This window comes from Trichosurus vulpecula, chromosome 4 (assembly GCF_011100635.1).
Source record: "Trichosurus vulpecula isolate mTriVul1 chromosome 4, mTriVul1.pri, whole genome shotgun sequence".
In the NCBI taxonomy this organism is placed as follows: Eukaryota; Metazoa; Chordata; class Mammalia; order Diprotodontia; family Phalangeridae; genus Trichosurus; species Trichosurus vulpecula.
In genome coordinates this window covers 212,909,393-212,922,456 of record NC_050576.1, presented here as the reverse complement: position 1 = coordinate 212,922,456, position 13,064 = coordinate 212,909,393, and the positions used below count along the sequence as shown (strand labels likewise).

General features: G+C 38.9%; 1 protein-coding gene across 1 annotated transcript; it reads right to left on the bottom strand.

Moving 5' to 3' along the window:
* Nucleotides 1-1,121: 1,121 nt before the first annotated feature.
* Nucleotides 1,122-10,446, bottom strand: KPNA2 (karyopherin subunit alpha 2). Its single transcript, XM_036756429.1, has 11 exons — nucleotides 10,207-10,446; nucleotides 8,320-8,431; nucleotides 8,014-8,151; nucleotides 6,292-6,380; nucleotides 5,753-6,021; nucleotides 5,289-5,383; nucleotides 4,481-4,744; nucleotides 3,898-4,131; nucleotides 2,940-3,122; nucleotides 2,684-2,833; nucleotides 1,122-1,899 (listed from the first exon to the last, which is right to left on the bottom strand). Exons 2-11 carry the CDS (start codon nucleotides 8,392-8,394, stop codon nucleotides 1,810-1,812), a joined length of 1,587 nt encoding a protein of 528 aa, XP_036612324.1. The 5' UTR covers nucleotides 8,395-8,431; nucleotides 10,207-10,446; the 3' UTR covers nucleotides 1,122-1,809.
* Between the last annotated feature and the right edge of the window lie 2,618 nt (nucleotides 10,447-13,064).

Genomic DNA, 13,064 nt, shown 5'->3' with positions numbered 1-13,064 from the left:
TTCAGCCAGGATAAGAAAAGCCTAACCTCAGGTACCGCACAGGAATCCATACCCTAAGACAAGTTCGTTCTGGTGCCTGCCCCTTCTTGAGCAGGATCCAAGCTTGGAGGGTCACTTGACTTTTCTTGCCAAATCATCTCCAGAGATCTTAAGCATTTACTGGAACCCAGGTCTGACTCTAGCACTCTACCACCCAAAACATTTTATGTAGCAAATTGCATGACTTTTATTACCAGCAGGAGTTACACAAAGGAAAACTAATCATGGCTTTAAGTCAAGAAATATTCTATATTCAAGATAGGGCTCAAGCTACAACTCGAAAAATGGCTAAGGTTGTAATAGAACAGAAGCAGTTGCAAACAGAAATAGGGAAGAGCCAGAAATCACCAGGTTATCAAATTTGACTAGAGCAAAGATGTCACGGGAACAGAGGGTACTGAGGGACAAAAGCTACCTAGACACAGAAGGGTCAGGTTATGTAATTACTCAATGGCCCAATGATTTTTGGATAGGATAGAAAAATGTAAGCAAGTTTAAGAAACTCCCCCAAAAAAGACCTTGCAGGGGAGGTGGGGGAAGCCCTCTTAGAATGCATATTCCAGTCTCTTCATTTTACAGATGAAAAAAGGTAAGAGGTTAAATGACTTGTGTTAAGGCCACACAGGTACATTAAGCGGCAGAGCTAGAAGCCTCAAATCTAAATATATCTTTCCCCTGCACCATATTGCCTCTTCCATAGTCATAGTTAAAAGAATATTCGTTCTAAAGCGATGGTTGAGGAATGACATGGAGGCAAAAGGCTAACAGGGTGAGAAATCCAAACAGCGCCTAAATTTCCACATAGACCACATGGAAAAATCAGGAACATTTCAAGACTCCACCAAAAGGTAGCTGACATTAAAGTTTAGGTGAAATGTTCTGGATAAATTTCACACACTTTTAGAAAGGGCAAGAGGCAAAAAAAAAAAAAAAATCAACAAGTACAGTGAGGAGATTAAATTCACATTTATGCAGCAGTTAAAACCTAAGAGTGTTTACAGATTAAGAGAACAGTACAGAATGGCAAGGAAATACAGGTAGGAAGAGAGAAAAACAGTGAAAAATGAACTTAGGATGCCCGATAAGTTTCTCACATTGGAAATTGTTTATTTACTAAGATACAATAATCAGAATAGAAACACAAACATCTCTTCCACTGAAGTTTTAATCTATCATGTTGAGTTGACAAAGGCTGTTACGAATAAAACGCAGTCTCTGCTGAATCCTACATTAAATTGGGTTAGGGTCATCAACCTGGCCTAGTGGTAACTGCTATAGTCTTAAGACTAGCAGCCTAGCTTTGGAAAAGTCTGGAGTGGGCCAGCCACAAAGTCATGGATTTTCAGCCAAATCAACTCTTTAAAAACTACATTCTTCAGGTTACAAACTCCATTTATGGAGGAAACAACCACATACAAAATCACAGATCCTTGGAATAGAATCACCACTTGGAATGCAATCTCCCACTTTTCTTGGACTAAAAGGTAGCACCCCTTTAAAATGTGATAAATTAGGCAGGCTGAGGTAAGGCGAAGTGTGGAATTAAGTTTTTATTTACAGGACACTGCAAGACAAGAAATTCCACATAGAAATAAGAACCCTATTGAGGATAGAGGTTTCATACAGTATGTACACAGTTCAAACTGTTCAAGTATGCATTAGTGCTACATTAAAAGTCACATTTAAAAAAAGATCTTAAAGTGGAGAGACAGTAAGACAAAATTATACCAAGAACAAGGCATACAAGACTTGAGGGTTTTACTGTAAAATCTAAAAGTTAAAGGTCCCAGGTGTGCCATCTTGAATCTGGAAGGTATAGCCATCAGAGGTAGATTCTGGGACAACATTTTGATCTTCTTCCTGGAAGAAAAGAACATGGAAAAAAAAAAAAACCCTTGTATAGTAACGTTTATAGCCAAGAAGCCTTACATACAACTTTCAACCCAGGCTTCCTTTTGTTTAAAAGATAGCTATACATCAAAACGAAGATAAAGGCCACAACTGACTCATACTTATCTATTTATACTGTTTCAATGAGAGGACAAAATATTTTGTATTTAACCCATAATTCTTCTCAAATTAAACATTCCAAACACTTTCATAAAACGTACTGAAATTTTAAAGATACTAATTAAAACCAGAAACAAGAGGAGTAATCCACAGAGAAAATTAGGGCAATTTCCTATTTTGGAATCAGTTATCTATTCCAAATCCTATCTTCTGTGTCTACAATTTAAACTTACTGAATGAATTAATGCTTGTAGGAAGACAATAAGAACTGAGTTACTCAATAAATAAAAGTCACCAGATCACTAATTTAGTTAGTTAAAATTAGAGGTTCTAGTGTATTGGTTCCAATAAATTAGTGATAGGAAAACAGTGGCAATGTGTCATGCTGGCTCTTGGGCCATCTTTGGAAATGGTAAGATTTATGTTCCAAGTCCTACTCCTGGCTACAAACCTAAGTATCACAGTTAAATTGCAGAAAAGGTGCCAATAAGCTGTGTTTTCCTTCCCAGGAGTGTACACTGATAAACAACCTAAACCTCCCATTAACTTGATGCTAGTTAATTTAAACACACTAAAAAAAATTACATGCAGTATTTACCAAATTGAATTGGTTTAGTCTTCATCTATTACTCACCTCTGCAGAGAAATACTTTTCAATTAAGCTTGAGGATGCCTTATATACCATTTCATTTTCGTGGGATTGAAGTGCTTCAATTCTGTCTAGTCCTCCACATTCTTCAATTAGGATACACAGTTTTTCAGTTTCATTTAGTTTTTCAGCAGCCTAAGAACCCATCACCATAGACTGATTAATCACGCTTGCTGAAATTAATTATACAAGCTGAGTATTAAAAAATAATAAAATGTATTTATAACAGCCAGAAACTCACCAGAAAAATATTTGAAATTGCATCCAAGATAACCAAGACAATTTTGCTGTCTTTTGCAGACAAGAGGTTGATTAAAGGTTCCAGAATTCCATTTTGGACAAGATATACAATCTGCTCAATTGTTCCACCACTTGTATAGTTTGTGACAGCCCATACAGCTTCTTTCTGTGACTTAAAGTCTCCCTGTTCAACATACAAACAAAAATGTTAAAACTTATTTACAATATTAAGGGATCAGTTGGTACCTAAGTAAGAATACTAGGGTATTCAGCAATGTTTATTTTTTTTTTTTTTTAGTTTACAACATTCAGTTCCACAGGTTTTTGGGTTCCAAATTTTCTCTCCCTCCCTTCTCCTTCCCACTCCCCCCAAAATGGCATGTAATCCAGTGTAGGTCCTACATTTACCTTCACATTGAACTTATTCACATAATAGTCCAGTTGTAAAGAATTATAACCAATGGAATGAATCATGAGAGGAGAAACAAAACCACAAAAGGAAAAAAAGAACTGATAGTTTGTTTCAATCTGCATTCAGACTCCCTAATTCTTTCTCTGGATGTGCATAGCTTTTTCCATCATGAGTCTTTTGGAGCTGTCTTTAAACCTTGTATTGATGAGAGGAGTCAAGTCTATTAAAGTTAGTCCTTACAGAGACTGTGCTTCTACAATTATGTATAATGAATGATCTCCTGGTTCTGCTCCCCTCACTCAGCATCAGTTCATATAAGTTTTTCCAGGTTACAATGAAGTCCGTCTGCTTCTCATTTCTTATAGCACAACAATATTCCATTACATTCATATACCACAATTTGTTTAGCCTTTCCCCAATTGATGAGCATCCCCCCTTGAGATTTTCCAATTCTTTGACACCACAAAGAGAATTAGCAATATACTTCTAAAATGATTTACCACATAAAAGTGTGGCCGAAAAGTTAATATGGGACACATTTTCATACCTTTGACAGAATTCCAACCAAGTACGGAACTAGTCCGTGATTCACAACTTGCTGTATTTGGTCCTGACGGCCAGCCGTGATATTTGACATGGTCCACGCAGCCTCCTTCTGGATATTGGTTTTGGGGTGAGTAAGCAGGCTAGGAAAGACAGCAAGTGCACCTGAATCTATTACAATCTGAGTTTGTTCATCTGTCCCAGTGACAATATTTCCTATGGCCCGTAAAGAAGGAGTCTGAAAAGGAAAGTGTATATTAAACAGCTGTTACTATCAATAGTAGTAAGAAAAACTTTGCATTCCCTTGTTTTTACGTTTCTGTGATCTAACTTCCTTCAGCCTGCAGTACGAGGCTTTAAGTAAACCAATAAACAACCTTAAAATCTGCAACATTTAAAAAAAAATGCTGCCCTTAAATTATATGACATAAGCAATAACCAGCACAAACTAGACACACAAGATTGAGGAAATGCCAAGAAATTTAGCTGTAAATATTGTAAGCTAATTTAGCACTCCTCAGTATATCACTGCAATGTAGTTAAGTTACTTATTCTATCTTTTAAAGATAGAAAAAAAAAATTCTTACCACTATGGGCAATTCGCCAGATCCTAAAAGTTTCACTAGCTGTGGGACAACTCCAGTTTTCACAACCACTTCAATCCTGTCATTTGAGCCATCTGTGAGGTAGGAAATGGCCCAACAGGTGTCTGCCAGAACTTCTGGATCATCATGATGCAAAAGACGAACTAAGGTAGGAAGAATTTGCTCAATGGCTTCTATTGGGGGAGCAGGATTCTTATTACGACAAAGATTTGAAAGTGTCCAGGTAAGATTCCTTAAGTAACCACACTGAGAAAGGAAAAAAAAATTAGTCCAATTCAAACAATTAAGCATTTAATGCATGCAAATCACTGGACTGATGGTTACAGGATTTCTTAACCTGAGGTTAAAAATCCAACTCATTTGGGGGAGGGTTGGGGGTGGCCACATTTTTAATTCAACATAATCAGTTCCATTTGTAATCCTAGGTATTTTATGCATTTAAAAACATTGTTCTGAAAAGTCTATAGGCTTCATCAGACTACCAGGTGTCCATGATAATCCCGGTTTTCAAAAAGGAAATCTAGGGTAAGACAAATGATTTTCAGATATTTAACAATGACTACAATGTATCAAAGATGTCAAAGCAAAAATGGCTGAAGAGGCAAAGAGGGCATCATAAGGGCAAGTGAGAAGAGACTTAAGGACATCATGACCTTTGAGAGATGAGGGACAAGTACAAGTCCAGTCTGATTAGAAGACTAAAGAGAGATTAAGCATAAAGACTAGAAACTTAAGTCTTGAATGTCTGGTTAAGAATTGTTTCTTTACTAATTAAAATGGCTTAACTTACTGCTAATGATGACATATCAGGAACTGCAAGCAGAGCTAAAAGAGGGTCTATTGCACCATACTTGATAACCAAGTCTCTGTAGGCTGAACCATCACCTGAAAAAACAAACGTTAACTGTCATTTGCAGGAGGGACAGAAAATTGAAGGACCAATAAATACGCTACATACTTAGCTGACTTTACAAAGTCCATGTTCCTTTCTCCTTGCCTGAAAGGCCTGTCAGAGATATCACCCAGATTTTAAAAACATGGTCATTAAGCTTGGTTTTAACGTACCAGATAAATTCTCTTCAATGTGATCTAAAATGGAAACTGAATTTTCCTTTTTGGATGGAAAGGTTGCAATTAATTCTGATTTAGTAGTTTCCAGTGCTTTTAGCCTAAACCTCTACAACTATCATCCTACTCAAAACCCATTTGCTATTAGATAATCCAAACCAAAAACAGTTCCATTAATTCACATACCTGCAATGTTTCCCAGAGCCCACACTGCCTGTTCACTGATGTGAGCCTGGGGAGAGGCCAACAGGGCAATGAACGCAGGTATAGCCCCTCCATCTACCACAGCCTTGGTTTGGTCTGATGTTCCAGAAGCAATGTTAGTAAGTGCCCAAGCAGATTCAAACTGAATAGGATTACAGTCTGTCCTGCCCAAGAAGCCTACAAGCTTTGGAATCATACCAGCCTCAATTATTTGGTCTATGGGAGGCTGTTTTTCCCTAGAAAGGAGTTTCCTAAAAAGGTAACCAAAAAAAAAAAAAAGCATTACAAAAAATCTGATATGCAGTCCTCATGATTCTAAATACTTTTTAAAAATGAAAGCAATAGCATGTTCTGCTAACTGGGTCAATAAAAATTAAACTCTTTCCAAGTTTGAGAATTTTTATTGAGCCCAGAATTAGATGCTCAACAAGATATTACTTGATTTAACAATTACTGCTCTAAAAAAAGACATTAAATATTTAATTTTCTCTTCTTTCCTCCAACTAATAAAAATGACTTACCTAGCAGCTTGGGTAGCCTGAAGTTGAACCTCCAGATTATTACTATTTATGCCTTTCACAATATCTTCAACAGACCAAAGTGCAGAGCCCTTTAAAAGAGATGAGTAACTTGAGAGAGCAATCAATTTAACTTCTATCACAAGCAGAGGTAGCCAAATGAGAGCACAAAAGAAAAAAGCTGATCAAGATTAAACAAAATATTGCAAAAGATCGTAAATGGTAATTTATTAATACTTAACCATACCTCAAACATGGGTGTACTGACCTAGTAATACCCATGGTGTCTGTTCTAACATTTTTTTAAACCTTTTACAATGTATGTAAAAATATTTGCCATATTCTAACATTATACTTCACATATTATTCTTTTGGTTCTGCTTTCTTCATTCCAAATTATTTCAGATACATTCGTATTTCTTTTAAATTCACTGTTATATAAAATAAGTCACTTATTCAGTTGCTTACCAGGCAATGCCTAGTATTATCTGCAGTTTTCTGCTATTATATAGTTGCTAGACATATTTTTAATGACTTCCTGCACCATACCCCTCCCACCCCCATTCTTAGGAATCAACTTACGGATTAATAATTGTGTTACTGCTTTCCAAAAAGGACGAACCCTTTCACACAAGCAATCTACCATGTTTAACCAGAGTCAAACTAGCAGTGAAATCATCTTTTATTTCAATTTGATGTTGTTAGGTGGAATCTGATTTTTTAACTTCTCATGAGGTTGTTCTTCTGAATAGTCTCTTGCCATTTGCCAGCACTGCTGATGAAAGATTTTTCTAGTTTTCCCCCTCTGATTCAGGACATTATTTTATTATGCAAACAGCTTATTTACAATCGATGTTATTTATGCATTTTCTTTTAACCACAGCTTGCTAAGATTTTAATCAGATTCCACAATTACGTTGGTCTGTTTCCATTTTTTTTTTTGAGATACCAGTACCCTCAACATAGCTAAATAATTTCCCCCAGGGTTTTATGATCATTAGTACAAATTCTATACAATTGCATGCATCTGGTTTTAGCACATTGTTTAAAATCTATTCCATGGTGCTTGCCCTAATTAGAATAAAACATATGCAAAAAGAAGATATACATATCAGGTGCCATCAGAATATGGAACAGCTACTACCAACTCAGAGGAAATCATGACCATTTAAAAAAAAATCTATGGATGGCATGAAGAAAAACATAGGATGGGGGACAGGTGATTGGAATGATTTTAATTTGGATAAAACTGAAGAATCTTACATGTCTCCTCCAACAGTAGGGCAATAGAAATATTAGAAGACCAATACGGTTTTTTAAAGTCTTAAAGGTTAGTCTGACAACATTCTGAAGGACAGGGAATACTAGGGGTAGAGAGACCAGTTAGGTGGCTATACTCTTCAAACTCCTGCCCACCCCACACAAAAGACAAATAAGAGTAAAAAGTGGAGAGATAAGAGATATTTTAATGCAGATGTTGAGAAAGGGACTATTAAAAAAAAAAAAGAATCAAAGACTAGGGTTAATACAGAGTGACAAAGGATTACAGTATCCCTCAACAGCCAGCTACTTAACCATTTTCTGTCACATCAAGTCTGCTACTTCATAGCACAACTTATACAGGGCATAAGTCTTTCCTGAAGATTTACAGATTATATAACTAAACTCCAAAGAATAAAAATCACATGTGCAAAATTTGCTGGAATTAAGAAACTGACAATTTACCTGATTATTTCGGTTTTCTTGCAGAGGAGAAGTAGCATCATCAGGAAAAGTGCTGACATTTCTTCTTTTCAGCATCTGGTCATCTTTTTTAGCTTTCCTCAGTTCTACATTCACTTCAATTCGCCGGCGCCTCATTTCCTTCAGGAAAATAAAATCCAAGTGTTTTTTTTAAAATCCACAACCACCTTCTTAATTATCTTTACTAAGATAAATTTTGGTTGCCTATAAGTTCTTTTCTGCATTCAAAAGCAGACGTCCCCTCTCCCCCAAATTATCTAGAAAAGTAACAAGATTAAGGCTACTCACAGTGCTGTCTTTCCCTTTGTTCTTAAACCTATTAAGCCGGGCAGCTGGTGAATTAGCATTTTCATTGGTGGACATGGTTGTGTTCAACACTGGGAGAAAAGCAAGGAGGAAACTGAAACAAAAAAGAAATTTCAATGAAATCCAACAAGATTTTATTGTGCAAAACAGCAATTACTATCTCCAAAGGAAGAAAACTAGCGTAGCAATATGTCAACTACCAAGGTAGCATAGTATAAATTTCAATATGTGCTTCATTTTTCGCACTTCTGTTTTCCATGACTAGCACATAGTAGGCGCTTACCAGACAATGAATGTGTCATTTAATAGGAACCATAGCATAGCATATAGCATTACTATATGCATTAAACTAAAAAGTACTCTGGTTAGAGTAACCTAAATTAAGCACAGCTTAGCTCAATGCCTACCTAGCACATAGTAGTAGTAACCTCTGAATAAATTCTGGTTAACTGACATCAAGGTTGATAAGCTGCCAGCTCTCTCCATTAAATGTCCCTTACACCAAAATACTATTCTATTTCCTTTAAGTAGTCATAATGTAGTACAATTTTAGTAAAATTTTTAAGTTTTGTTTCCTGTTAAAATAAGTGACATTTTAAAATTTTAAAACAATAAAAAGCTGACAAGCATCAATTTGTTCCTACCTAGCTAGGAGACGTCCTTAAAAAAAACCAAAAACAAACATTAAGTTCTTAAGGTCCTCTCACAACATACAGGAAGGTGTAAGCAGTTATAATCAAGACCTTCCAGATTCAATCTATCAATTGCTCCAAAAAGTTATTTATTAAGCACTTGCTATGTGCCAGGCACTATGCTAAGTGCTACAGATATTGAAAAAGTAAAATATGATCTTGGCCCTCAAGGAGTTCTCGTCTTAATTGGGTAGACGACCACAACTAACTGCGTTAAGTGCAGTATCTTAGAGATCTTATAAGATCTTAGAAGGCAGGAAAAATCTCTTTAAGGTGGGATTAGAAGCCGGGGAAACCAAGAGGGCTGGGCGCCTTTCCGGGCCTGGGGGCGAGGCTGATGTTAAGCGTTTACAAAATGCAGAAAGAACCGCAGCTCAGTGGCCGGGATGGCGAGCCTAAGGTGTGGCTTAGTTTTCAGGCAACTGACACAGAACCCCATTAACTAACGCCGACTTCACGCCTTGGGCAGGCAGCAAAGTTAGCACTTCCGACCCTTCCCTAAACTAGATACTGGATGGGAAAGAGGGAAGAATCGGGGTTCCTCCCTTTCCCCATTTCCTTCCCGTACCCCATTCCCGCGACAGCTCCGAGACCAGAAGAACCCTAAGCGTGCTCGGAGGGGAAGCTCGAGAGAGGCGACACCCGCTAGACACAAAGGCCTAGGCAGCCCCAGCCGGCCTGTTATTGGGGGGCGGGGATAGGGGGGCAGGCGGCTCAACTTGCAGGCCGCAGAGATCTGAGGGAGGAGTAAAGAACACGCCACGCTTGGGCCGGGTCGCGGGAAGCCCACCCCTCCGCAGTGTGGGTGTATCTGTGTGCACCCCCCCCCCCAAAATAAACTCGGCCACACACGCACGCGCGCTCACACACACTCTCACACGTCAGCCCGAGCGTGGGTAGCGGTTGAAGTAACACAGGCTGGTCTCAGACCTCCGCTGCCACCCGCCGGCCTCGGCAGAGTGGCCCAGGGGAGGCGGGCTCCGGAACGCAGCCGCTGCCACCGCCGGGAAGCGCCCGAGCGCGGCCCTAGGCCCACGGCCCCGGCCAGGCCCTCCCCCACGAGGGCCGGGAGAGCAACAGGCGATTCTCCCACACCCCTCCCTCCCGCCAGCCCCGGAGCCAACCGTTCCCGGCTGGCCTAGTCCCGGTTCTTGCCGAGGGAGAGAAGAGAACTCACGTTGCAGGAGGTCGCCGGGCCCCGTAAGGGAAACGGGAGGAGGTTGCAGCTGCGTCACGGTTAGACTTCCAGCAGCCACCACAGCTCAGCCCCGAAAGCCGTGTGGCGCGTGAGGCCCTCCGGCGCGATTTAAATTTCCCGGCGGCCCAGAGCTCCGATTGGCTTATTCGAGCCCAAGCAACACGGCCATTGGTGGATTTGAAAAACACGGGGCTGGGTGGTCCCAAGATGGAGCCTGCAGAAGGAGTAGAGCGAGAGGGCGGGGGAGTGGAGAGGGGAGGAGTTCTCGTGAGATGCGGGAAGAGCAAAACCTGCGCATCCACCCCAGAATGCTTTGCAGCCACGCTTGATAGACGGATTTTTGAGTCTCTTTGCGTGCTGGGCTGGTGGGAGGCCTTAGTTCTTAATTTGTGAGGGCTGTGCGCTCTCTTCGATTTTAGGAGCTCTGCTATTTGTTGAGTCAAGTCCACAGGCAGAGATTGTTACCGCTGTGTGCCGGGGGCCTAAACTTTTGAAATTCAATGAAAGGCAAAATCGTGCAAAAGAGATTTAAAATAATTAATATGAGCTGCTTAGACAAATGATTTTCCACGTGCTTGCTCCAGGGAAGCTACGTTCTCATAGAATGTGTGAGATTTCGAACTTAGAAAATCTGCAAGTTGTAGTTTTGGGGGGACAGCTGCAATAAATGGGTGTGATGCAGCATTAGTGTAATGCAGCATAAGTGCGTTGCAGGAACCCTTTTAACTTCTCAGGGACCCCAAAGAGCTTTTGCTATAATCTTTATGGATATTTCCCGTATTAGAAATTAAGGTTTTAAATGTTTAATTCGTTAGAAAATAATGCAAACATTAATAGCATTTTTATATGAAAAATACCTTTTACCATACATTTTCTGCAAAGAGTGGCCATTGTTGTACACAATGTTGCAAATCTCTTTAATGTCTGACCTAATTGAATACAATTGGATTCTCCTATCTGCTTTTGCGTTCAGTCTTTTGCATTATATTGATTTGTTTGAAGTTCATGAAGAAAATCCCAACCTCACATAAATAAGTAGTTGGAAAAAGGAGGTGCATTTTAATAGGCAGATATCTTAGTATTATTATGAAAGCAGTTTGGACTTTGAGGCACCTCTTTAAGGAACTTGGGGACCCAGAGACTACACTTTGAAAAGTGCTGTTGCCTGATCTTCGAAAGAATGAGGCAATTAAGTATTTCCAATAAAAACCTTTCACTTAAGATTGTAAAGAAAACCGTAACAGAGGGAAAGTAGAATGGGTTGCCACAGTAACTAGGACGTTATCCCAAAAGAGAGGTGACCTGAATATGTCTGCAGCGTTTAACACTCAGCCACCTTCTCCTGGATATTGATTCCTCTGTGGGGCTTTCCTGACACGGCCCTGTCTTGGTTCTGTCTCCTACCTTTGTATGGAGTCTCCAGGGGTCATCTAGTCCAAAATATTTCTTACATTATTAATTTTTGTAGTGTATATAAAGCCTGCCTAGAAGCCGGGAAGGACCTACTGGCTGTGTAACCTAGACAAGTCACTTAACCTCTCTGTGCCCTAAGTACCTCTAAGACTGTAAGTTGTTAGATTGGTAGAAGGACTTTCCTCACCCAGGAGTTCCCTACATTAATGCAGGGAACTTGTCTGTATAGCACAAATTAAATCTAAGCCAAATGCTCTTTATATGACTGTGGTGGAGTTCAATTACAATTTTAACTCATTGTTCCTTAATTTTCAAACCAAGGAAGGTGTTGAAGTTTCCCACTAAGAGACAAGGTTAGCACACAGCTGTTGTAAAAGTAAAGGGGAAGGCCTTGGATCTTAAGTCAAGTTCTGCCATTTGCCACCTGTGAAAACGAAAATGTCACAACTGTTGACAAATTTTGTTGAATCGTTTGTCTGGATTTTTACCAAGTCATTGCTGCTCAGATAATTTTTGAGCATGCTTGTATACGAGATTCTAGACCTATCGCATAAAGAAGGGAAAAGGAACAAGCATTTATTAAGCACCAGTTATGGGCCAGGTATTGCTTAAATGTTTCAAAAATATCTCATTTGATTCTCACAATAACTCTGTGAGGTAGGTGTTATTATCCCCATTTTACAGTTGAGGACAATGAAGCAGATGGATTTTGGATGTTTTTGCAGTCTTTTAAGTTCTAGTATTTATTTGTTGTTTCATGGAGTCACTGGTGTCTGTGATCAAATCTGATTTTCAAGGATTTTCTCTGAGTAAAATAGTGTGTACTTCTTGTATTAAACTGTTCTACTAACAATTCTTTCCTCAAGAGCACCCATTTCCTTTCCCATTTCTAAACTCTAAAGCTCTTATTCATATGATCGTTTTTAAACTTTTGCTTTAGAATCACTGTTTGACAAAAACTGCTAATAAAACTAGATAGCACTATGAGGGAAATTAGGTTTAGATCAGTACCACATACCATATTCCAGGGTGACACTCCAAATGGATACATGATCTAAATGTAAAATTTGGTCAAATCATAAATTAGAGAAGCAAGGAAGGAATGACTTTCAGATCTATGCACAGTGAAAGAGTTCATGACTAAACAAGCAATAGAAAAGATCACGTGAGATAAAAATGGACAGTTTTGGTGCAAACACAACTAATATATTTAAAATTAGAAGAGAAATGTGAGAAAAAACTTTGCAGCATATTTCTCTGATAAAAGTCTCAAATCCTAGATATATGAGGAATTGATATACATCTATAAAACTAAGAACCATGTCTCAAGAAAAATGGTCAAAAGATGAATAGGCAATTGTAAAAGCAAGAAATCCAAGCTACCAACAACCATATGAAAAAATGCTCTATATCACTAAAATTAT

Excerpts from the sequence above, each read along its gene's own strand:
- KPNA2 (XM_036756429.1), bottom strand. The coding sequence starts at position 8,394 with ATGTCCACCAATGAAAATGCTAATTCACCAGCTGCCCGGCTTAATAGG. Across the intron at positions 4,745-5,288 it reads CTGATATGTCATCATTAGCA|TGTGGTTACTTAAGGAATCT; the intron begins GTAAGTTAAGCC and ends TTCCTTTCTCAG. Across the intron at positions 4,132-4,480 it reads CTGGCGAATTGCCCATAGTG|ACTCCTTCTTTACGGGCCAT; the intron begins GTAAGAATTTTT and ends TTTCCTTTTCAG.